At 42.8% G+C, this 22,211-nt stretch overlaps 1 protein-coding gene across 1 annotated transcript in view; it reads right to left on the reverse strand.

The window, feature by feature from the left end:
* The window catches only part of KDM5B (lysine demethylase 5B), a 55,822-nt gene that overhangs the window by 15,643 nt on the left and 17,968 nt on the right, over window positions 1–22,211 (reverse strand). Inside the window, exons 5-17 of the mRNA XM_021527664.2 lie at window positions 18,942–19,076; window positions 15,752–15,845; window positions 14,532–14,635; window positions 12,949–13,107; window positions 12,271–12,390; window positions 11,658–11,816; window positions 11,044–11,225; window positions 8,081–8,243; window positions 6,979–7,098; window positions 5,135–5,329; window positions 4,410–4,591; window positions 3,570–3,694; window positions 3,100–3,250 (exon numbers count right to left, since the gene is read on the reverse strand). Of these exons, the coding sequence (XP_021383339.1) occupies window positions 3,100–3,250; window positions 3,570–3,694; window positions 4,410–4,591; window positions 5,135–5,329; window positions 6,979–7,098; window positions 8,081–8,243; window positions 11,044–11,225; window positions 11,658–11,816; window positions 12,271–12,390; window positions 12,949–13,107; window positions 14,532–14,635; window positions 15,752–15,845; window positions 18,942–19,076 (1,889 nt within the window). The remainder of the gene's footprint in view (window positions 1–3,099; window positions 3,251–3,569; window positions 3,695–4,409; window positions 4,592–5,134; window positions 5,330–6,978; window positions 7,099–8,080; window positions 8,244–11,043; window positions 11,226–11,657; window positions 11,817–12,270; window positions 12,391–12,948; window positions 13,108–14,531; window positions 14,636–15,751; window positions 15,846–18,941; window positions 19,077–22,211) is intronic.

Genomic DNA, 22,211 nt, shown 5'->3' on the forward strand with positions numbered 1-22,211 from the left:
AATTTACCATTCTGTGCTAAAAATAGGTATTTTTAATGGATACACAGGATCACATTGAGAGTTCCAAACCCCACAGTCAGCTATGGAACAATAAAGTAAATTCAAAGCCTCAGGTACAACACAGGTTTCTTTACATGCTTCTTTGTTCTACTGGTTTTTAAGTAAGCTCCATAGTGTCTTCCAAGAAAAAGCACAAGTTTTTAAATACATAAATATTTATATATGAATATACATACACATATCTAAATGGCAAAGCTGTCATAAGATGTTTCTGGAAACCAGAAATTACATGAGCCTAAGAAAAACCATCAACAGAGGCCAAACCCATATCCATCCAGAGTTATTAGTCACAAAGGTCTCCAAGCACAAATTTTCAGAGACTCAAAGAAACAGAACAGGCTTCAGGAGACCTAGAGAAGGAAGAGGATATAGACAGGAAAAACATGGCAGCAAGGCAGGAACACTGTTGCCTTCCAATGCCAGGAGAACAAGGGCCACACTGTGCTCCGGCCCCATTCAGATGTTCACAGAACAGCTCCAAGCCAGCATTTGTCAGTGTATAATCCCTCAGCACCAAGAGAACCAGAGGAAAACAGGGATGTACGGCCCATCTGCATCTCTTCAGGTACTGCAGAGGAGGCTGCTGAGCAGGAGCTACAGGATTTACTATGATTAATTACCTTCTGTCCTGGTCTTCTCCCCACGAACTGCTGTGTTTACTGCACCGGAGAAGATCTCTGTGTCACAAGATCCCTCTGTGTCACTGACTGCTGTGAATGACAGGGATAACCCTCCTACAGGAGACAAGTCTCCTGCATGACTCTTCCAATCTCGGGATCAGACCAAAATGCTCAGTCCACAACAGAAAGTTTGCCAAGACCACAAACCACATTTTAAGCAGAATCCGGAATCCTTCCTAACCAACACCTGGCACTGGGTGTGATGGAGGTCATCAAGCAACCTGCAGATGTGAGCTCTAGGCATATGAGTCTGCATGTGATGTAACATGTATTAAGATTTTAAGCAGATAATTATCTTCTTTATATTTTCCTTCAAAAGTTGTGAGCATTCCCCATTTCAACCTTGTAAGAAAAAAAAAAAAAATCAAGTAACACGGGTTTTAAAAATTATGAAGACATGAAACTGGACTTTTCCCAGAAACATGCCAAAAAAGATTCAGGAAGAAATTGTGAGAGGAGGACTAAAACCTCCTCTAGAGCAAATAAGAAGCTCAATGCAAGCACTGCCTTGACACTGCGTACAGCAGCAGCACACAGTCAATTAATCGTCACAGTCTGAGATGCTGCAGGAGCTGGCAGGCTCAGCTGTGAGGAAGGCTGAGAGCCTCTCATGGGAACCCACCTAGTCAAGGAGATGAAGATAAAATTCGCTCCCAGCTCTTCCCAGGCCAAACAAAGTCAGGGACACATTCAGTGCAGGAAGGACCCACCTGGCACAGAGGAGCTGGGAAGGGCCTGGCTGCTGCTCCCAGCTCAGCACTGGGAGACCTGAACAAGGGACGGGAGAACACAGACTGGGGATGCCAGATGGCTCAACACCAAATGTAGGAGGCAATCGGAAGTGGACAAGTCCTTTGATGATGATGCCTAAAATCTCTAGGTTGGAAGTTCCCTATCTGGCAGAAATAATGCCTGTGAGAGTGCTGAATTTCTCATTCCCTGTTGCAGAATTTTTATGTTGCTGTGACAGAGGCTTCATCCTCCTGTGTGTGCAGGACAGCAAAAGTGAATTTTTACCAAGTTCCTGTTACAGAATGAACAGGAAGGAAGACAAGAATCATGTCACAGGAGAACTCTCTACCCCCAAAGTCCTTCCAAGCCAGTCTTCAATGCACTGCAAGAGCACAGGAGTGATGAGCTCCATGACCCCTGCTGAGGCAGGTGGTATGCAGGAGCCACAAGTGCACTTATACCAGCACAAAAGGCAACTTCTCCAATAATCACCACATTGTTCAAAGCAGCAGAAATGGGTGAAAATTCTCCAAATGGGACAAATGACAATCTATTTTTTACTGAAGTACATCCCACTTAAGATTGGTGGACATGAACCATACTGTTCTTCACATATATAAACCCAACACTTTCTTAGAAACCACCATCCTGCAAGACTCAGTGTGCCCATGGTGAGTCTGGATGCCCTGACCAATGGCTTTAAGCTGAAGGAGGGCAGGATTAGATGGGATATTGGGAAGGAATTGCTCCGGGAGGGTGGTGAGGCCCGGGCACAGGTTGCCCAGAGAAGCTGCAGCTGCCCCCCCCCGAAAGTGGCCAAGGCCAGGTTAGACAGGGCTTGGAGCAACCTTGGACAGTGGAAAGTGCCTCTGCCCACAGCAGGGTGTGGAATGAGATGGGCTTTAAGGTCCCTTCCAGCCCACACCAGTCTGGAATCTATGGGTGAAGAACGATACAACAGAATATGGTAATTTGTGAATCCTCAGAGAAAGACTCTTAAATCAATACAGGCACAACTAGACTTGTGCAATGAGGAGAACTGGCCTTAGCCTTCTGTTCTGTCTCTTTTCAGCTAATTTCAGACATGCAGTACCAGCAGGACCAGGTAAGCAGCTCACAAAGAACATGGCCTTACTTCAAATCCCTTGAGCAAATAACCTGTCTAAAAGATTCAATGTAAAGAGCAGGTATTTTTTCAGAGCTCTTGTACAATATTCCCAACACCAGCAGCTCAGAGAGTTAAAGCACTGCGTTTTTCCACAGCACAGAAGGTAATAATACAACAACACCTGCACTATGGACAGATTTACAGTGCCCACAGCACAAAGAAAAGGGAACTGGATCTTGCTGAGTGTTACTTTGACTAGACATACCACACCATTTTTTCTTTTCAGGGAACACTGGAATGAATTTACAGAGTAACTGTCAAACACAGAGGAAGAAGAGATTTGAAAACTCAGGATGTTTAACTTATTACATATAGTAAAGCTGAATCTCCCTATCAAAGATAGCTCTGCTGAGGAGACAAAGATTCTTTTAAGTCTTGCAGAGCACTAGCACCTATCACTGACCACTGACATCCATCTCTGGTGGCCCACTTTTGCTGCAGACATGGAGTGGCACTTACCTGGTCTGTCTTTTGCCATTCAATAGCTGCTGGGCCACCGAGGCACATTTGTCTGCATCCTGTGTCACCAACCGGAGGTGTCGCAGCAGGTCATTGTCTGGGAACTTTTTCATTTCTGATTCTTCTATCAAAGCCTTGAAACTGATGAGACCTGTTGGGAAAGACATTAAGTTGTCTCCCTTTGTGATGGATTTTCCATGCTAAGGTTTAGAAACACAACGCATTAAATGTATTTCTATTTCTACTTTAGTTACACTTTGTGTCAAAATGATTTACAGTCTTGTCACACAGAGACAGCTTAGCATCATTTCTGGGACTTTAACAGCTAAAATATTTACTTAAAAACATGAAGTGATAAATGATTTCTTTTGATTATCACATAAGGAAAAAGCTACTACAGTTTGGAAACTAAACAGGGTAAAAATAGTTGTTTTAAATGATGTGCTACAGGCAGTAGGTAAAATCCTCACTTTTTTTGTTGTTGATCTTTGCCTCCAGGGCCTCGTTGACGTTGGAAGCCCACTCATTGTAGGACTCGGCGCGCATCTTGAGCGCGTTCATCATCGGGTACAGCTCCTCCAGGGTGTAGCGGTACCTGCGGGCAGCACACAGCTCAAACCTCCAGCAACACTGCAGGCACCAACATGAGGACACAGGTTGGATGGGGCTTGGAACAACCTGGACTGCTGAAAGATGCCCCTGCCCATGGCATGGATGGAATGAGATGAGCTTTAAGGCCCCTTCCAGACCAAACCATTTGGTAATTCTAGCACATGTTGGTCCGTACAACAGAGAAACAAGGTTCCGTGCACTCAGGGTTACACAATTAAGACCTTACAACCAGACCATGTTCCTTTTGAGATAATTTCAATGTTGTAATTGCTTCAAAAAGCAATTTCTATGGGACAATTAAGGAAATTGGACACTGTCTTAGAGCAAGCTACATTCATGTAGGACAAAAGATGTACTAAAAAGCACAGCAAAGTTAACAACGGGAAGGAAAGCTCCAAAAAGCAAAACAATACTCCTTGGTAAGGACTGGATCTAAGGGACAATGACCCGATTGCTATAAAAAATGCAAACTAACTTAGCCAGCAATTTTTGCCATTATAGAGCAAGAAGAGCTGAATGCTGAAGAGGCTTTGTGTGTGAACACAAAACAGTCCCATTGTTGTGGAGGCACTGGATTTGCAAAGGATTGAAACAGAAACAGAGAGCAGCCCCATTGGCAGTAGAGATTACCAAATCATAGTACCTACACAGACAATACTATCTCCAGATCAAGGTGTTAGTTACTACCTCAAGCTTACCCCAGTTTGTATTTGTAGGTGGGACAGGAGCAGAGGTCCTCAACATGGTACAAGCACACCAACAATCCAGGTTTGCAGGGACAATAAACTGCTGACATGAAGCAGGTGGTTTTACACTTCAGGCACTGTCGCTCATCATCAGGGAACAGCTCAAATGTCACCCTCTCCGAGTCAGTCACTCCCTGCAAGAGTGGCATATCAAAGCCTAATGAAGAAGTGACTGTTCCAAAGAGGAGGCTATTCCGAGCTAAAACATCAAAAGGTAAATTTATCAAAAGAATAATGAAGTTTAGATATAAGATACTCAATCCAGGTAAACAGAAATCTCAGTTAATTAAAAAAAAATCAGCTTTTCTGACCAAATGACTGGAAGCACAAGTATTAAAGTGACATTCTGAACAACATTAAAGGGCAGGTACTAAAATAAGATGTATGGTCAATGATTCTTTACCCAGGTGCTCCTCTGAAATCCACAACTTAGGAAGGGACTAAGTACCTCTAAGCCTCTGACACCCCAGTACAAGAACCAGCATGTTCTCATATCACTGTTTCACTGTTACTTCATTCATTATAATGAATTCCATCCCTCCAAGTGCTCAAGCCCAGGCTGGATAGGGCTGGCAATGACCTGGTCTAGTGGAAAGTGTCCCTGCCCATGGCAGGGGATGGAACGAGATAACCTTCAAAGTCCCTTCCCACCCAAACCATTATTTCCTACAACTCACCAGTTTATCAACCTTCTCACGCAACCTCTTCTCCTCTTCAATCATAATAGCCATGTCTTTCTGGACTGTAGATGCCACCACAACATCCAGGACATCTGCTTTGGAAGCCATTTTACAGATCATCTCGTCGTGGGAGAAGACGCAGTAGCGGTTGAGCAGCCGGTAATGCTCCACGCACTGCCGGCCCAGGGGCAGCTGCGGGGCAGACACGGCGTCACAATGACATCAAGGGAATCCCTCTGTGTGCTACTGCCCAAAAAGTGCCCCAAGGAAAGGCCAAGGCAAATCCTTCCAGCAATAAAATTCATACTTCAGAGTGTAAAACTAGAGAAATCAAGATCCCAAGTTGTGCACACCAGGAATGCTTATGGCTCTTTCCCAGTGTTCTCTATGGGTGACAGCTGAGGGAAGTGCCTTCTCTTGCAGAAGCTGTAATTAAGGGCTACTAAATCACTAAACCACAGTGGGCTCAGGAAGATCCAAGATAAAAATGCACTGAGGCCAAGGAAGCATCAAAAGGACAAGTACATAAGTCTGGCCTGTACCCACCACTCGAGGAATGCCCCATCCCACACAGGTGCAGGGCACCTGGGACTTTTCCCTGACAACATGAACTGTGCTGCAGAGCACAAGAAACTGCTGGCTCAGGGAGCACTGATGTCCCTAACTGGCTGCAGGCACAGCACACAGCTCATCCCGAGCTAGGCAGGTCACTCAGCTCTATTTTAAGAGCAGGCAGACAGGGATGCTCAGAGTACAACAAGGTTATGTGTTTGGTCCAGTGTGAAACTCATGAAAGGACAAGAGGAAGTACCAAACCAAACAACATGTGAGCCCAGTCAAGTGCAGAAAGCTTTCATGCAATATTAGTCATCTCCTTCTTCTAAGTGATGTTTTTTACATCTAGCAATGTTTCAGTTGGGCTACACTTACAAGTAGCCAAGACCTTTTTTGGGGGCAAAAAAATCACAGAAGTAATTTGAAGTATCAGAAGATTAGAAGAGCCTTTGTGAGATCACAAGGCATTGTCTGAGACATTTGCTGTGAAGGTAAAATTACTTGTAACTTAGGAGCAACTGTTTTCCATTTGTGTTTATTTTTAAAAAGACAAAGATCTTATTCAGTAACTCTAACCTAATATCTGTAATGTGTGCCCATCTCTGCCGGTTCAGTGAGCTGAGTGAAGCTTACTGGGAATGATGCACTGCTCTATAAACCTTCCATCTGAACTTGAGAACTTTCTGCTCTGTTCTCATTAAGGTGTTCTTCCCTAAAAACCCAGAGCACCTCTGCTACCTAAGAGGATGCTCTCACATGAGATACAATTCCTATTTTTTCCCCTACAAGAGGACTATCAATGACTTTAACTATTATCAATGTGCTACATGTATTATCCAACTTTATTAGAGAAGCTAAAGCAGAAAAGATATCCAAGTTGGATTTGGTTTCCAGCTACAGAAAGCACTTTTTAGAGAATTCCCACTGCAATAAACTAAGAAATTTCATTCCAGCTTTTGATTTGAGATGGAATTTGGGGACACAAAAACAAGCAAACTCTAGCAGCACTGGTGCATCTCATGCTCCAGGCATGCACATGACTATGCCTTCCTCCCGCTGCAAAAGCTACATCAGCCCTGATACATAATTCCAAATCAAATCTTCAGAAGCAGAGGCAGCCCACAGTTCAGAGCATGACAAACCTTCAGCAGACATCAGGCTGCCACTAAAAAGCTCCTTCTGATCTGTGGCCTAGATTTGTGCATCAGCAATAAATCAGAGCTATACACCAACTAGGAACAGCTTTGCAACTGCTCACTTAGGGGAAAAAATGGTTTGGAACGTACCCAGTCCACGGTGCAGAAGTTCACAGCTTCAGCAAAGTTGAAGCCCTGGTTGAAGCCGCTGTGGTAAGCTCTGGGAAAAGTGATAACAAACTCCCCAGCACACTGGTTGGTTCTGTACACCTGAGGGAACAGACAGGCCAGTGTCAGCTCACACCCAAATACAGCTGGCGAGGAGAACATGGATTTCCAACTCGCAGTAACTTCTGTGAGGACTTCTGAGTTTTAAACCATAAGCCCAAGAATTACACCTGGCAGCTGATAAACTGTCACATAAAACCCTGGAAAGCCAAGAGTTCCACTCAGCCACACCCCACTCTGAACAGTTCTAGGTTGGCTGCCTGTGCTTTATGCTCCTCACACCCCAGGGTTAGGGTCAGCACAGATCCAGCTCTCTCCAATGTGCAGGTGAAGGGGAAGAGAAATTTGGAACCTTAACATTCATATTATTGTTCATCTAAGACTGTTGGGGATATACAGTCAGCATGAAAGCAGGCAGGTCTTCCTGCATCCTTCCATTTTGGAGGTTACCATAGGAGAGACCACAAATTTTGCTACTTTTTCCAGATTTTCCTTTAAGTCCCAAGGTCAGCTCATCAAAAGCCAATTAAGTTGTAAAGGGACATAATTCCCATGAATAACCTAGTATGGAATAAGATGAAATCTGATGAAAAAATGTTTTTTAAATACCTAAGGACTTATCCAGGAAAAATAAGAGAATGTGGATGACAAATAAAGAAAGAATGGGGTTTGGGGCCTTGACAAAAACTCCATGCCAAAAAACCAGTGTCTGATTGAACAGACATACAAGAGCTCCTGCCATTGTTCCAAAGGTAAAGACTAAACCTTCCAGCTGAGACACAGAAATATCCAAGATGGATCTCCAGAGAAGAGTCTGCCAATTGATTCCAAAGGCAACAATTCCATTGCCCATCTGGCACTGGCATTGCCCATCTGGCACATTTTAGTGGATAAGGAAGATGCAACACACATGGAAACCACCACACAACCTCTGTAATAAAAGTGGCTTCAATTATCAGCTTTAAGCAGCGTTCCAATCAAAGAGGGTTGGGTTGGGGGAGTAGCACAGGAGTCCGACACATACAGGCACCCCGTGGGCCATCAAAGTGTTCGGGTTCATTATGGTGACAAGTTGGTGCAAGAGATCTGGCTGGGACTCAAATAGCTCTGGAGCAAGTTTCTTCATTACATCCTCCAGCTGCTCAGCTGCGTACCCTGGGGCTCCATACCACGTTTTAGGCTCCCCCCTGCAAGATTATTAAAAAAAGTTAAATATAAGCAAACTTTAAGTTACATTTTTATTCTTCTGCTTTAAAATACACCATGTCAAAGGAAGGGCATACCACCAGGAAGGAATGCAAAGGTTCTGTACATTCTTGAATCTTCACATTTTACACAGGTCCATCTTCTCCAGACCTGTTTTTAACTGCCTACACTTCTGAGGAGGTACTTCAAATATTGTGGGGGAGGAAGAAGTCTGAAGAAGTCCCCAGTGAAGTTCTGCTGATTTCAGCACAACTTCAAAACATAAGCTGCCTGTCTTTTCTCATGGACACAATCACCCTCTTGGGTCCAACAACCAAAGCCAGTTCTTTCTGTCTTATGCATAGCTGCCATAAAAGAAACACAAAGGAAATAGAAATCAAACTTCCAAATTATGCAAGACTTTAAGGGAAAAATATCTGTATCCAGAGTAGGAGCAAAGAATTTTCAGCACCTGATGCAAGCCAGCTGACAGAATAAAGGGGATGCAGATGTGTTCCAGCAGATACTGTTACACGCTTACACTGACACTGGCTCACTGCAGCACCGAGACAAAAATGCCTCCAGGGCCTTAGAAAGAATGAACTTAGGAAAGGCATTTAGAAAGGAAAACAGACAAATCACCTTATTCCAAGACTTCTGAAAAGCTGGCAGTCTAAAACTGACCCAACAATGTTCTTTTCTTCCATCAATCATGAAGCAATTGGGAGGATTCCAAAAGATAAGAGTGAAGTGTGAATCTAGGAGCTCATTCCTGTACTTACAGAGCCCCCGTGTCAGGGGAAGAGGACAGCCAGAATGGACTGTGGAGAGGCAGCTATACACAAGGAGTTACACACAAGGAGTTGTCACAGAGTATTAAATGACTCTGCAGCCTTGGACCTGGCCATCATCCTGGGACAACTCTGCAGCCTTGGACCTGGCCCATCATTCTGGGACAACTCTAGGAATCCAGGAAGACCAGCCACAGATGCAACTAAAAACCATTCTGTGTCTGGACTGGGCTAGTCAAGAGTTCTGCTCCCTGACAGATGCCAGCAGTGAGGAATGGGTAACAGATATGAACTGTGCTAAACTCGGAGCAGGATATTGGAACTGAGGGTCTCTGGACCTCAGGGGAACAAGTAACAGACAGTTCTAATGTATGTGTTGAGGTGCCAGCAGCCTGAAGGAGCAGCAGTGGAGGTCAAAGGTCCTTTTGCTCTGCTTCCGACTGCTCCACATCCCTGCCTGTACAAATACTAGCAGCAATGATGGCAGTTCTTCCTCTGTCCAGGACTAATATCTTATTTATTTCCAAGCATCTTTAGAGCAAAGGTTTGGGGTTTTTTTCCCCTTTTATCATTTCTAGAACTAACATAGGATTCAGAGTTCTGTAAGAGAACCATTGTCTTCAACCCTAGGAAAGCTCTGCTGCTGCAGCCTGGGTCACTTGGGATTAGCTGCTCACAACTCTGCACCAGGCAGGTCACAGGCTCCTCCAAGGCACATGGGAACGTTGAAGACAGACATGCCATCCCAAGGACTCTCCCAAGAACCAGTCCTGCTTTTTGGAGCCTTTGATTCAGAGTTTGGAGCACTGTCTCTGCAGAAACAGGTTGCTCAGACTGCTCTGGCCAAGAACAGCTTTAACCTCAACTGCACATTGCTCTCCAGTGCAGATTTAATCTCTGCATTGAAGGGAAATGAAGAATATCTGCAAATGAAAGGACATCAAGACTTTCCAGATGGAGGATAAGTAAATTGAAAGCAGGTCAAGCAACTTTTTATGTCTGGGTGTATCTTGTGTATGCACAACTACTTGTAAGCACCGACACACCTTTCTGGCCTTCTGCAAACAATAATGCAATTGGGGGCACACTATGGAGGACAGAAAGCCATTCTAAGAACAGTGAGGGAAAATCTCCTAAAAGAAATTAAATCTGTGCTGCAATATCTTCTCCCACCCACAGTTTTCAGTCTGACTGAAGACTCAAAGAGGAAAAAAAAAAAGCAGCAACACATGACAAGAAAGATAGTTTTTATCATGTAATACTGTCACTCCTTTGCTCACCCTCACTCAAACATTTGGTTTTTTTTTAAATAAGCACCATGAAAGCAAGTGAATTAAGTCACTGACTGTTGGGCTGCACTGCAGAAGCTGTTATTTCAAGGAGCAGCAACTGAATAACCAACCAAAAAGGACCACAGAAGAGCAGCTAGGATGTGGTTTTAACATTCTGCTTGAATACTCATAATGACTAAGAAAAGAAAGAGCTTGACAGGTTTCAGGAAGAGTGACAACCATAATCCCTGACTCTAGAAAAGCTGTTATAAGGTGAGAAGTTCAAGGAGTTCAGTCTATTTAGAATATCAAAGAGATGGCAAAGATCTGTCCTGATTACAGCTGACAAGTGTTGGCTTGATGAGAGGATTTATGACACCATGATCCATCCAACAGACAAAACATGCCGGAACTGAGTTGCTAGCTGAAGTTGGATGATTTTTAAAAGAAAACTTGCATGGATTTTAGTTTACATTGAGTATAATAAAACATTTGATGGAGTATCTGCTGCATCTTTCATGGATTTTTTAAAACTGGGAATGGATGTCTCTTTCCAAAACATGACCACTTGTCCAAAAGTAAATCAATGTAGGAATTACACTGTCAGATTTGACCCTGCTGCAACAGGACAGCAGGTTACTCTGGCTGAGCTCTGTGAATCTGCTTTTAGTCCACTAATTAAGGAGAACAGGGAAGGAAAGGGAGATTGCTTCCTAACTGGGTTTATTTCTCAAACTCACCAATGCAGATAATTAATGGAATAGCTCCAATGGTCTTCTATATGCCAACAAAATGAGGAAAAGCACATTCCTACGTACAGCCAGGGCAATTTCATCCCACAGATGTCCGCAGTGATGTGAGCAAGCACAGACTGCTCCATCACAGGCATGTTGTTTAAATTCCAGCCACTATCAAGGTATTCCTGAAAATTGAACAGAACAGTCCCAGGTTTATACAACAAGAAGACGAAACTGCTCAAGAGCAATAGAAGAGAAGCACTTTTCCCATCTAAGGAATATAAGAAACAGGTCAATGACTCAAAGACTAAACCCTCCATTGTCTTTGCCTCTTTCACAACCCCAACCTGCTTTGTTAAAATGAGATATTTTTTATTTGGTTTTATTTGGTTTGGAAGTTATTTACTAACTACTAGAATAAACCTATGGCTTTGAATGGCTGATCACAATGAATTTTATTTATTCAAAATCCCAATGTAGCTCTCCTCTTCAAATACTATGCCAGATACACAAAACAAACTCTCTGAAACCCAGTTCAATTATTGTACTTTCAACTAAGGAGAGTCATTCAATGAAAAACTGCAATAAAAACATCCACAGTGAACTCAAAGACCTACCTCTTCTTCTGGTCTAACTTTAAACTTCCCACCTCTAACAGGGAAGCCACTGCCAAACTCCTTTGAAGCAATGTCAGCTCCGTATTCCACTGTCACATCCTCTTCAATGGTACTGACAAGTCTCCAAAATTCTTTTTCAACCAGCTCAGTGGGGACCATCTAGGTATGAGGAGAAAAGGGAGTATATACTGAGAAATCGGTAGATGAGAAGCATGTGCATCAAAGCTGTCCCAGGGAAGAACCTCCATTAGCTTGAAGGTTTTCCCCATTTTAAAAGTATTTCAACAAGAAAAAAACAACTGCAGCAGAGATGTGGCTCCAGGAGATGCTGCTGTCCTGTTCTCTCAGGACTGCCTGACAGTCACCATTCTCTTCCCTACAGACACTTCTTCTAAAGTGGGAAAAAACCAAATAAAAACACAAGTAGCTGGTGGAACCAGAAATCGCTACACCAGCAAGAACCAGGATTTGCTGATGTAAATGAAAACCTCTGATTGGGATTTCATCCCATTCAAAACTAGAATCCCTCTCTTCCTTCCTCCTTAGAGTTAGCTATTTTAGCTAACCACACAAAATGAACTCTACACACGATGAGGATAAAGCAGGAACATACGTGTACTGGCATGTTGAAATAGTCTGACTTGAAGGCATCAGCCATTTCCCCAAACGTGCGGAGGGTGTAGTCTCGTGCTGCTTGTTCAAACCCAAAGGCTTCTTGAGGCTTGTTACACTCCTGCAAATGGAAAGGTAATTGCTTCTATAACCCATTAATACAACACTGTGCTCAGACTCACACAAATGGGCTCCTGTAACAACTTCTGAGAAGTAAGAAGGAAGGACATCACTGAAATGAAAACACTCCCAAAGGGAAAAGTCAGAAGAAAAAACACTGCTTAACTCATCAAATTACAAAATTTATTTATAAATCTGCATAAACATTAATGAATTAATATGCCTAATTTCTCCTTACACTAATAGAGCTAGGCAGGATAAGATCCATAAATCACCATGTTGAAGCACCCAGTGAGACTCCAATTTTAAGTACAGAGCAAAGGTATCAGCTAAAAACCAAAATGTTCTTCAAATGCACATCAATTTTTGGCTCAAAAGAATAAGTGCCAGCTTTGCAATACAAAGCATTCTCAGTCTTCATTTTAGCTTTACCTCTATCACCTTACTTGTACAACCTTAAATAACAACAAATTGTATTTTCTATTCCTGTGACCAGTTTAAAAAAAAACACAAAATACAAAAAGGCCTTTGGCCTTACTGCAGTGATTTGTCAGATTACCTGAGCCAGACACTGGGGACACCTCCAGTCCCCTTTGGGAACATCATGGAGGGGTGGAATTAAGCAGAAGGTGTGGTAACTATCATCACAGCCATCACACAGCAGGAGTCGGTCCTCATCATTCCCACTGCCACACAGGAGACACACATACAGATCCACCTGCAACACAAAATTCCACAGTAGGATGGGAGAGCTGAAGGGAACTCAGGGAGAAAGTAGTTTGGTAACTCCCATCTGTGACACTTGCCAAAGCTTATTCTTTCTTTAAGTCTGCAAAGAAAATGAGACAAACACACTCTGAATATTCTTTTAGAAGTTTAAATAACTCCCTCTGTAATTTAAGAAAAGACCACAAGAGCTGCAACTTTTCCATGCAATTTTTTTTTCTCAAATGTCAGAAGACTTGACTCAGTGCCAGGACAGTTCACATCAGCAGCACTTGGCCTTGGCAGGTATAACCCAACACCTGAGGCTGGGCAGGAATAATCCAACACCTGCTGGGGGCTCACAAATCTTTTCCCATGTACAGCCTCAGGTGTTTCATTCCCCTCTGAGACCAATTGCACTGGAAAACAGAAATCTGGAGAGAAAGGAGTTCCTGTTGCTGGGGATATTCCTTATTTTCCCCAGAGAAGGCTACAACCTCCCAGTGGAGCTTTGGGTAGGGGGGTAGCTCTTAATTCTGACAGAGCAGCTCCCAAGCCCCAAGGAACATGCTCAGGCACTCCAGCCTGGGATGGGCTCTCTGCTGCCTGTCCTACACCCAACTCTCACCAGCAGCAGCCTGGAAGGCTCTTCCCAAACACAGAACAGAGTCATGAGGACAGGCCGAACCTCTTGCCTTATCCTGTTATAAGCAGCATCTCCTGCTCCTCCCACAAGCTTTTTCCATTTACGGGGTGAGGATGCCAGGCTTCTGGTATTTGCACTTTTCATTCTCAGGTACCAGCTATAGGTGTGGATTGAATGGGAACATGTTTGGTTTTAGGAGGGACCCAACTCATGGCATGGGCAGAAAGAATCTCAGCATTATCTTCTCAAAAGCGAGACAATCACCACTGCCTTCAGAGGGGATTTGGGTGATAGTTGGTGGTGTGTGGAGAGCTGGAGCAGGAACAGGGTTTGTTTTTTAAGATGCATTTGAACAACAAAGCTTCCCATTTAGTGCTGAAATAGTGGAATTAGGGGCAGGTCTGTGAAGTGCCATGTGCCACAGCCTGCACAGAGCTCCCCTGAGGTTACAGAGCAGTGGGGAGGGATCAGGTCACACAAGAACCATTTCCACTGGACTATGCTTTCAAAATGCTTATTTTGAAATTGTACTTTGGAGTCAAAAACCGAGTTACTTTAGTTATAGATAATGAAACTTAACCATCCTGTCACTTCCAGCTTTGTGAAGCAGGAAGCTTTGGCAGTGTTGATATTCCAGCAGGCACAACCACTGCTGTGCTTCAGCCTAGGACTCCAGGAAGAAGACAGGAGTCCTCCATGTGATAAAGTGACAGCAGGTTTTACTACACACCCTAGAGAAATCCAGAAAGGCCTGCAAAACATGCAGCTGCAGGAAAGCAGGGGGTACTCACAGCATTGGTGGGTTTTTTAGATCTGACTTTGGATTTGTCCTTCTCTGATTCCCCAGAAAGCTCTTTCTTCTCAGGGAGTTTCACCACACTGCGCATTTCCTTGTCTAGGCAAAGGAAAAAAAAAAGAGTATTATAAAATGTTTCAATGTTCAGCATTCTTTGTTATAATTTGTTTTATTTATTGCTTGTTAGACTGCATCATACCAAGGTATTTGCTGAATTGTTATCCCCCCTACACTTGTTTCAGGCAGTTTCAAGTCCTGAACTCCTGCAATGCCTCCAGAAGCCAATGTTATCCAAAAATCCCAACACACAACCACAAGCAAGCACTGGCTATCACAGCCCACAGTTTTTCAGTACTTTATATGCCATTTCAGTTAATTTTAATTGAATTATGAGCAGATTTATCAGCTAAGGTTTTCTTTCCATGTGGTGTTAAAGAATGTTGTCAAGAGCTTTTTCCTTCTGCTCTTGGGGGAGGGAAGCTAGTGCTTAGAGAGTCCTTGAAGAAAAAAAAATTCGAATTATAAAACACCATAATCTAAACAAATTATTGAAAAAAAGATTCTGAAGGAACAAATGAGACTGACAGATTGCTCAGGTAATTGCAATTATTGTGTAATTGTAAATGGTTCCTGTATTTATTTGGCTAAATTATTTCTCTTTATTGTTTTGTTTGATGGCATTAAATATTGTTTCTCAGTCTCAATTATTTCTTAAGGAGAGAACAGACTCAGGACTGCTGATGGGAACTTTATCATTAAGGTCAAAACAGACTACCTTTTGCTTTCATGAGTTAAACTGCTTGATTTCAAGTCCAAATTCCTTCCTAAAAGTGTCTGATATCTGATACATTCTTAAAAGAGTTTCTTCTATTTAAACCTTATGGACTGATGTTATTTAAAATACAAAACAAAAACATTGCTACAATCTCATTTCTGATTTTCCAGAAGAGATGACCACATCTGAAAAAGTGTCTTTTTCAAATGAAAATACCATTTTCAAGAAAACTCAACCACTTACAAGAAAACCCCCCCAAAAATACTTTAAACCCATAAAATAACTTTTTATTTTTAAAAAAATCCCATTTTAAAATTAACTGAACATTAGGGTTTTTTTATAAAATACTTTTAATAACTTCAAATGCTGATTTTAGCTCTGGTCTTAAAACACATTTGTGCAAAGTCACAGAAACTGCATTTATGCTTTGTTTCACTCACCACCTTCACTCTTTGGAGGGGCACAGCCCATTCTGCGTCTCAGATTGTGAGTTCTGGCTTCTGGAGGATCAGTCTCAGTTTTAACATTGGTTGCCTTTAAAAAGGGAAAAACAAAAACAAGGAAAAACCACTCAGTAAGGTCCTTAGCTGGAAGAGTCTGGTTTGCCACTTGTATTTGGGAAGATGCTCACTGCCAGCTGATCTAGCTGCTTGCCCAAGCACAGGGAGATGAGTTTGAAATGTCCAGCTGACTGTGGGAAAGGCTGGCTCTGTGAGTCCCAACTAAACATTTCCTGAAGTCCCTTCCAATGCAAACCATTTAATGATGCCTTGGTGTAAGACACAAAACACCTCATTGAGGTACCATGAGGGCTTGAGACTTGTAACCTGCCTCGTTCCAGGAAAAAGGCAGACAGGTGAGAGTCAGAGAGACACTCCAAGGACTTCAATTAAACTCAGAACCCTTTGATACTTACAAACCACTAAATCTAAACGGACACCTGGAGTTCTGAAATACTTGTCTTCAAGTAGTTCGGCGAGAAATGCAGGGAACAACATGGAAGATTTGAAAGCAAATCCTCCAAAATGTCTATGCCAATAATGATACCAGGATTCAGGTTTGCTTTCAGTGAGACCCATTAAGAAGCAAAGGAACTCAGTGCTTTCACAGATTTTCTTGTACTCCTGAGGAGCAGAATATGCACCAGTCTCCAAAGCAGGGACCTTTGTTGGTGCATCTTGGAACTTTCAACACAGAAAAATGCTCTTCCATTTAATTCTTATATTTCTTCCCTGAGATTTTGAGATGGTGGGAGAACAATTCTCAAGTCCCTCAGTGTTACAAGAGATTTCTACAACACTATTTTTTAAGGAAATGAGGTCATGCAACAAGCCAGTCACTCTCAGCCACTCTCTGAAGCTCAGAGGATGGGATGCGTGGAACAGGTCTAAGGCAGGACTGGACACAGCCCCATGTACTCCAAGGGGTGGGAACTGTTGTTCAGTCTAGGGTTTTTTTGGTATTTTGATTTTTACAGAGCTGGTTTTGACATTATTTCCTAATCACTTTTCATGTTCTCTTTGCCCAAATGTCTCCATCAGACCACACAGAGGTCTCACTGCTTAAGATAGGCACCGACAGAAGTTATTATTTGTGTGCAGCAGCTCTGCCTCAGGGCCAGCGTGCCCTGAACCTCAGGTGCAGGGACAGACACCCAGTTTCTGCATCTTCAAACTCCTCTGAGCTTGCCTTTTGTGCTTCAGCTGATAGCGATCTTCACAAGAACAGCTCTTGCTCTGGCCAGAGCCTTTTATCACATCAGGTCATCTCACTTTCACCTCCCCTGCATTGTTGTGGTCTTTCACACTGAACTGTTCTACATCAAGCACCTAAAGCCTTTGCATTTCAAAAGCAGCCTAGACAGTCATTGCCCTTTTCCTTTCTTATTATGAACATTTTCCCCTGTTTACTCACCAGGTAGGAAAGGGCAAAGTAAAACTGTGTGTGTGTCACAACTGCAAACTAACGCTTATCCTACAGACCACAATAATTTACAGTACTTCTCTGAGGTTCACTTCTTCTAAATGTTTATGGTCAGCCTTTGAAAAGCAGAAAACATCAAACTGGCAAACATGAGAATGAATTTAAGACTCACAGTTCGAGACATTGACAAATCGTTGTGCATCTCACTAGAGCAAAAAACTGAGATGTGAACCAACCAGGTCAGTGCAAATGTGAACTGCTTGGAGCTTCAATGTTGAATAAAATGGATTTAATCACCTTCTCTGACTGCATTGAAATGGAACAGCAAAATTTACATTAACAAATCTTAACTCTGGGAAATTACTGTCTTAAAACACTACAGCTCCTGGCTAAGCCAGCCAGTCTCTATTGCTCAATTCAGCCTTAGTGCTGTGTGTTCCAGTTATGTTCTTAATTACAGATTTTCTTTCCACAAAAATGAGGTACACAACATCAGTGGTGCTTGGGGCAAGAGCTGAGAGGGGAGCCTTGCCTTTTGGCTTAGAATGTGCTGTTGGTTTCTTCCAAAATGACAAAAATGTGGTCTCTCTGTCAGTGCCATCTGACACCACCGCCACAGAAACAGCTGGAATTTTAGTGTACATTTGTCCTGCTGTCAATTCTTAAGGGATCCATGAGAACAATTATCCTTCAACACAGGCAGACACTTCAAATGGAAAGTTTCAGTCCAAACTACTAAAGTTTGCTCAGAATTGTAAATCCACTTGTAACCAGGTATTTGAGTGGAAAAGCTTTAGGAACCCTTCTTAATTGTAACTCATTAACCAAGCATAATTACAGGCAGAATTTGCAACAGCTAAGCTGTACTATTACTACTAATAAAGACCAAGACCAGAACAATGGGAGTTAATAAGAGTCTGAAACAAGCTGTGACCTTCCTAATTCATGATGTCACCACTAATCAGACCCTCTCCTGGGAATATCCTCTCCTACTCTTCATCTGCTCAAACAAAAGAAATAGGAACTCTCTGGAGATAGGATCATCAGGCTGGAAAGACTGGAGCCAAAGCATTGCTGTTTTCCAGCAACAAAGGAGACACATGATTTCCTAAAATATGTCTTCGCAGAAGATACTGAGATATAACCAATACATTTCATGCTTATCCAAATAAACATTGCTTCTTAGAGACATGTAAGATTGTACAAAAACCACATTGACTAGATGGTATACGTTTTTTCCTTATATTGCAAGGGTAGATTAACACAAATTGATAGAACTCAAGAGTGAAAAATTAATTACAACAATGCTAATGTTATAATCAAAATCCTCCCTGCTCTAATAGCTGGCTTCAACTCATGAGAGATGTACAGAAACCTTCTAGAGAAAAAGGAGGAGGAACAATAGATCAAAGCTGCTTCATTTCCAGGATTTGTCACCTGTGTTTTAATCTAAGAGCCCCACAGTATCTACATCATGCTGTAAGCATAACCCTACTGTACACCGTCACCAACAGTCTCCACAGCAGAGCCTCCCAGAACCCCAAACCTCAGTAACACACTTGGTAAAGTATCAGACAATTCTTACCCATTCTTTACAATTCTGCATTTATAAATGCTTGGGTAGCCCTGACACAGTGAAGCAGCTGTTCCTAGGCACACACACACACAGAGTGAGGTGCTCAGGGTGCCCTGCTGCCCCCAGCTCACCTCGGGCGTCAGGCGCTTGGCACGGCGGGCGGGCGGGCAGCTCTCCGACGGTGGCACCGACTGCCGCTGCGGGATGTCGTGGGGCTTGTACTCCTTGTCCTTCGTGTCACTGCTCAGATCTGGCTTCTGCAAGCACTGAAGAGACAATTTGATTACTTCATTTCTGCCTCTCCTTGCAATACAAACCATGTAATTTCCTGTCTCATGAAAAGAACAGACATGGCCCTAATAATTCCTGTGCTGAGTTAATAAACAGCACGTATGACAATGGTAACATTACTTATTTGAACGAGGCACAATATCACTTTTTCTCATCAGTTTAACAGCTGAAATAAGGTCCATAATAATGGACCTTAAATAAAGCTGAAGTCATCCTTTAAGTGTTAATGAGCACCAAACATTTCTCTGTGTGGAATATCGAACCCAACTCCTGTGGCAGATGGGGCCTTTGCAGACTGGGTCACCAGCACTCTGGAAATGCTGAAGTGTCCCAAGGCTGAGTGACTGTGATGCCAACATTACAGAGCATTATAAAAGTAAATTACAACCTATCAAACATCCCTCTCCTAACTGAAATACAGCTCTGTACTACACACATTGCAGGAGCTCCCTTCTTTCCATGTTTTGGAGAGGACTACTGCTTCTTGAATTAAGGGCAGAAGGGAAAAGATGCAAGAACAGTTTTAGTTCTTTCAAGCTGCTGAAAGAATGCACGTAATTGCTGAAAACTGTGCATACCTCTGGCAAGAAACAGAATAATTAATGACAATTCCCCGTTTGTCAAGCCACACAACACTCAGTAACTGCAGACAAAATGTAATAGTTTTTCATGAGTAAACAACAAATCCTACACACAGAAAAAATCTCATGTTGCCAGGAAGTAATTAATGAAATTGCTGGATCCACACTTCCCCAGTTCAGTTAGTCTGTTCCCATCACAAGCATTTTCTCAGCAAGAGAGAGCAGTAAAGGACAGAGAACTGCTGCAGTGGTGTGAGGCTGATGATGCTCTATAGACAGCACAGAAAGAGACTTTCAGAAACAAATGACAGCCAGAAGCAGGGAGGGAAAAGGAGGGAAAAGTGTTGTTTTAGAAGTGAAGTCTATGCTAAAAAACTATGTATTTAACAAAAAAGCAGTATCAGTCAAGGGCAGCAGGATGTTATTAACCATCACCCACAGACAGCCCATGATATTGACCAAATAAATGTCCAGAACTGCTGCTTGTTTCAGACTGCCTCCAGTCTTAGACTATGTAAACTCTAGCTTTATACTCTGAAAGAAAATGGTTGACTTAATTTCAGCATTAAATGCACAGTATCACTCAACTTTGCAGCTCATGCACACAACCAGTGAGTCCTGGCTGATGCTCAAAGGTTGTTCTGAAGCCCCAGAGCACTGCAGCTGCCCCTTCACTAGAGCCTGGTCCCTTAAAGCTCCCACTGGACCCAGAATCACAGGATCACAGAAGAGTTTGGATTGGAAGGGACCTTAAAAGATCCCCTTGTCCCGTGGGCAGGGACACCTTCCACTAGCTGAGGCTGACTCATCCAACCTGGCCTTAAAAGTTTCCATTGATGAAGCATCTACCAAAAATGAAAAAAGATGTGACATCAACATCAGTGGGAGATAGCAAAAAATAACAATTTTTCAGAACAGAAAATGGACAAGCAGAAAGAGCAAATGAGTAGGAAAAGGTTGAAAATGAGAGAACAGAAAAGAACTTCTATAAAATCTGGGTCCTTGATAATTTCCTCATCTGAAAACCAAAATTATCAGAAAAAAAAGAATTTCTACTGCTTCTGATAATAGAGTACATATGGTCCTTGAAAACAAAGATCTAGAAGGCAAATAGCTTTTCCTATACAAAAGTGTAAGAAAACCTTGAAAACTAACAGCTTGTGCCTCACTTCAGTGCAGTGCCCAAACAAGCCCAAAACAAAAAAAAGCCCCAAAACAATCCCCAAAAAACCAAATGGAAAAGACCCCCAAACTCCAGCAGAAAACCCAAACAAAACCAACCAACCAAACAAAAAAACCAACAAAAAACTCACCCCCAAAAACAATTAAAAAAAAAAACCTCAAACCCCACAAAAAAAAGAGAGCACTCACTATTCCTTGAAAAACACCAGAAGCCATTTCCTAAATAATGATCTTTCACCTATTTAAGCACAAGCATTTCCCAGTGTCTCTCTAACCCAAGGCAAAGGCAGTGTATGGAATGGCTGTTAATTCACAATATCACCTGTACCAAGAGAACACCTAGAATTGTTAAGTTCTAAGGATGAGAACTCCTCTGTACCTCCTTTACTCCTACACTGACGATCAACTGTCTCCAACCAAGGACACAACTGCCATCTCTCCAGTCCTTCCCTCTTCCCAGCCAGGCTTTGGTGATGTTGTGCTTTTATCAACAACAGCCCAGAAGCTCATCCCACACACTCTGACCATCATCTCCTTATATTCCAACAATTTGGTTGCACACCTGACTCTTGAACCCTCAGCAGTGACAGAGAGCAAGTTATAAGCCCTCAGCTGAAGCCACAAAGGAGCAGCTCCTTTAGCAGACAAAGGACAATGCAGGAATGGTCACAAGGCCTTCAGGAAGTCAAAAGATAGTGGGGGGAAGGGATACAAATAACCTCCTCCAGGTTTAGACATCTATTAGTAGTAATTAAATTGGTAGTAATTGATGCAAAAGCCAATTAGCCAGGCTCCCTGTACCTGCAGAACACAACTGGTTTACCCCTGCTACACATCCATGGAGGGTAAACCTCACCAAGCTGCTCATTGTTCTCCGGGAACAACGAAGGTGCCAGAGAAACGTCTTACACTGAAACTTCTTTATCAGAGGCACACACATAGAAATCTTTGGAAATATGAATCTCACTAAAGCCACTAAAGCCTTAGTTTGGAAAAGAGACAGATGCACAATTACTGAGTCAGCTGGATTGACTAAAAAACAGAAGAACACCTTGAGGCCCCCAAAATGTAGCTGCACTTTAAATCATGAAACATCTGGGCAATGCACCACGGAAGATGCACTGACAGAAGATTCGGGACACCTCAGTTCATGTAGGGGACACTTCTGCCTCTAGGTATTCAGTGTGACTCTCTGGGATGACACACAGTTACTACAGTTGGGAATGAGAGGTACAAGTGGCAGGAAGTAGTACCAACAGGTTCACTGCAACTACTCTGGAGATATCCAAGGCTGTGTAGTCCAATTTCAAAATAAGAGGAGAATAAATAGCCCCTGTGCACAGCTGC

Source organism: Lonchura striata, chromosome 30 (assembly GCF_046129695.1).
Source record: "Lonchura striata isolate bLonStr1 chromosome 30, bLonStr1.mat, whole genome shotgun sequence".
Taxonomy (NCBI): domain Eukaryota; kingdom Metazoa; phylum Chordata; class Aves; order Passeriformes; family Estrildidae; genus Lonchura; species Lonchura striata.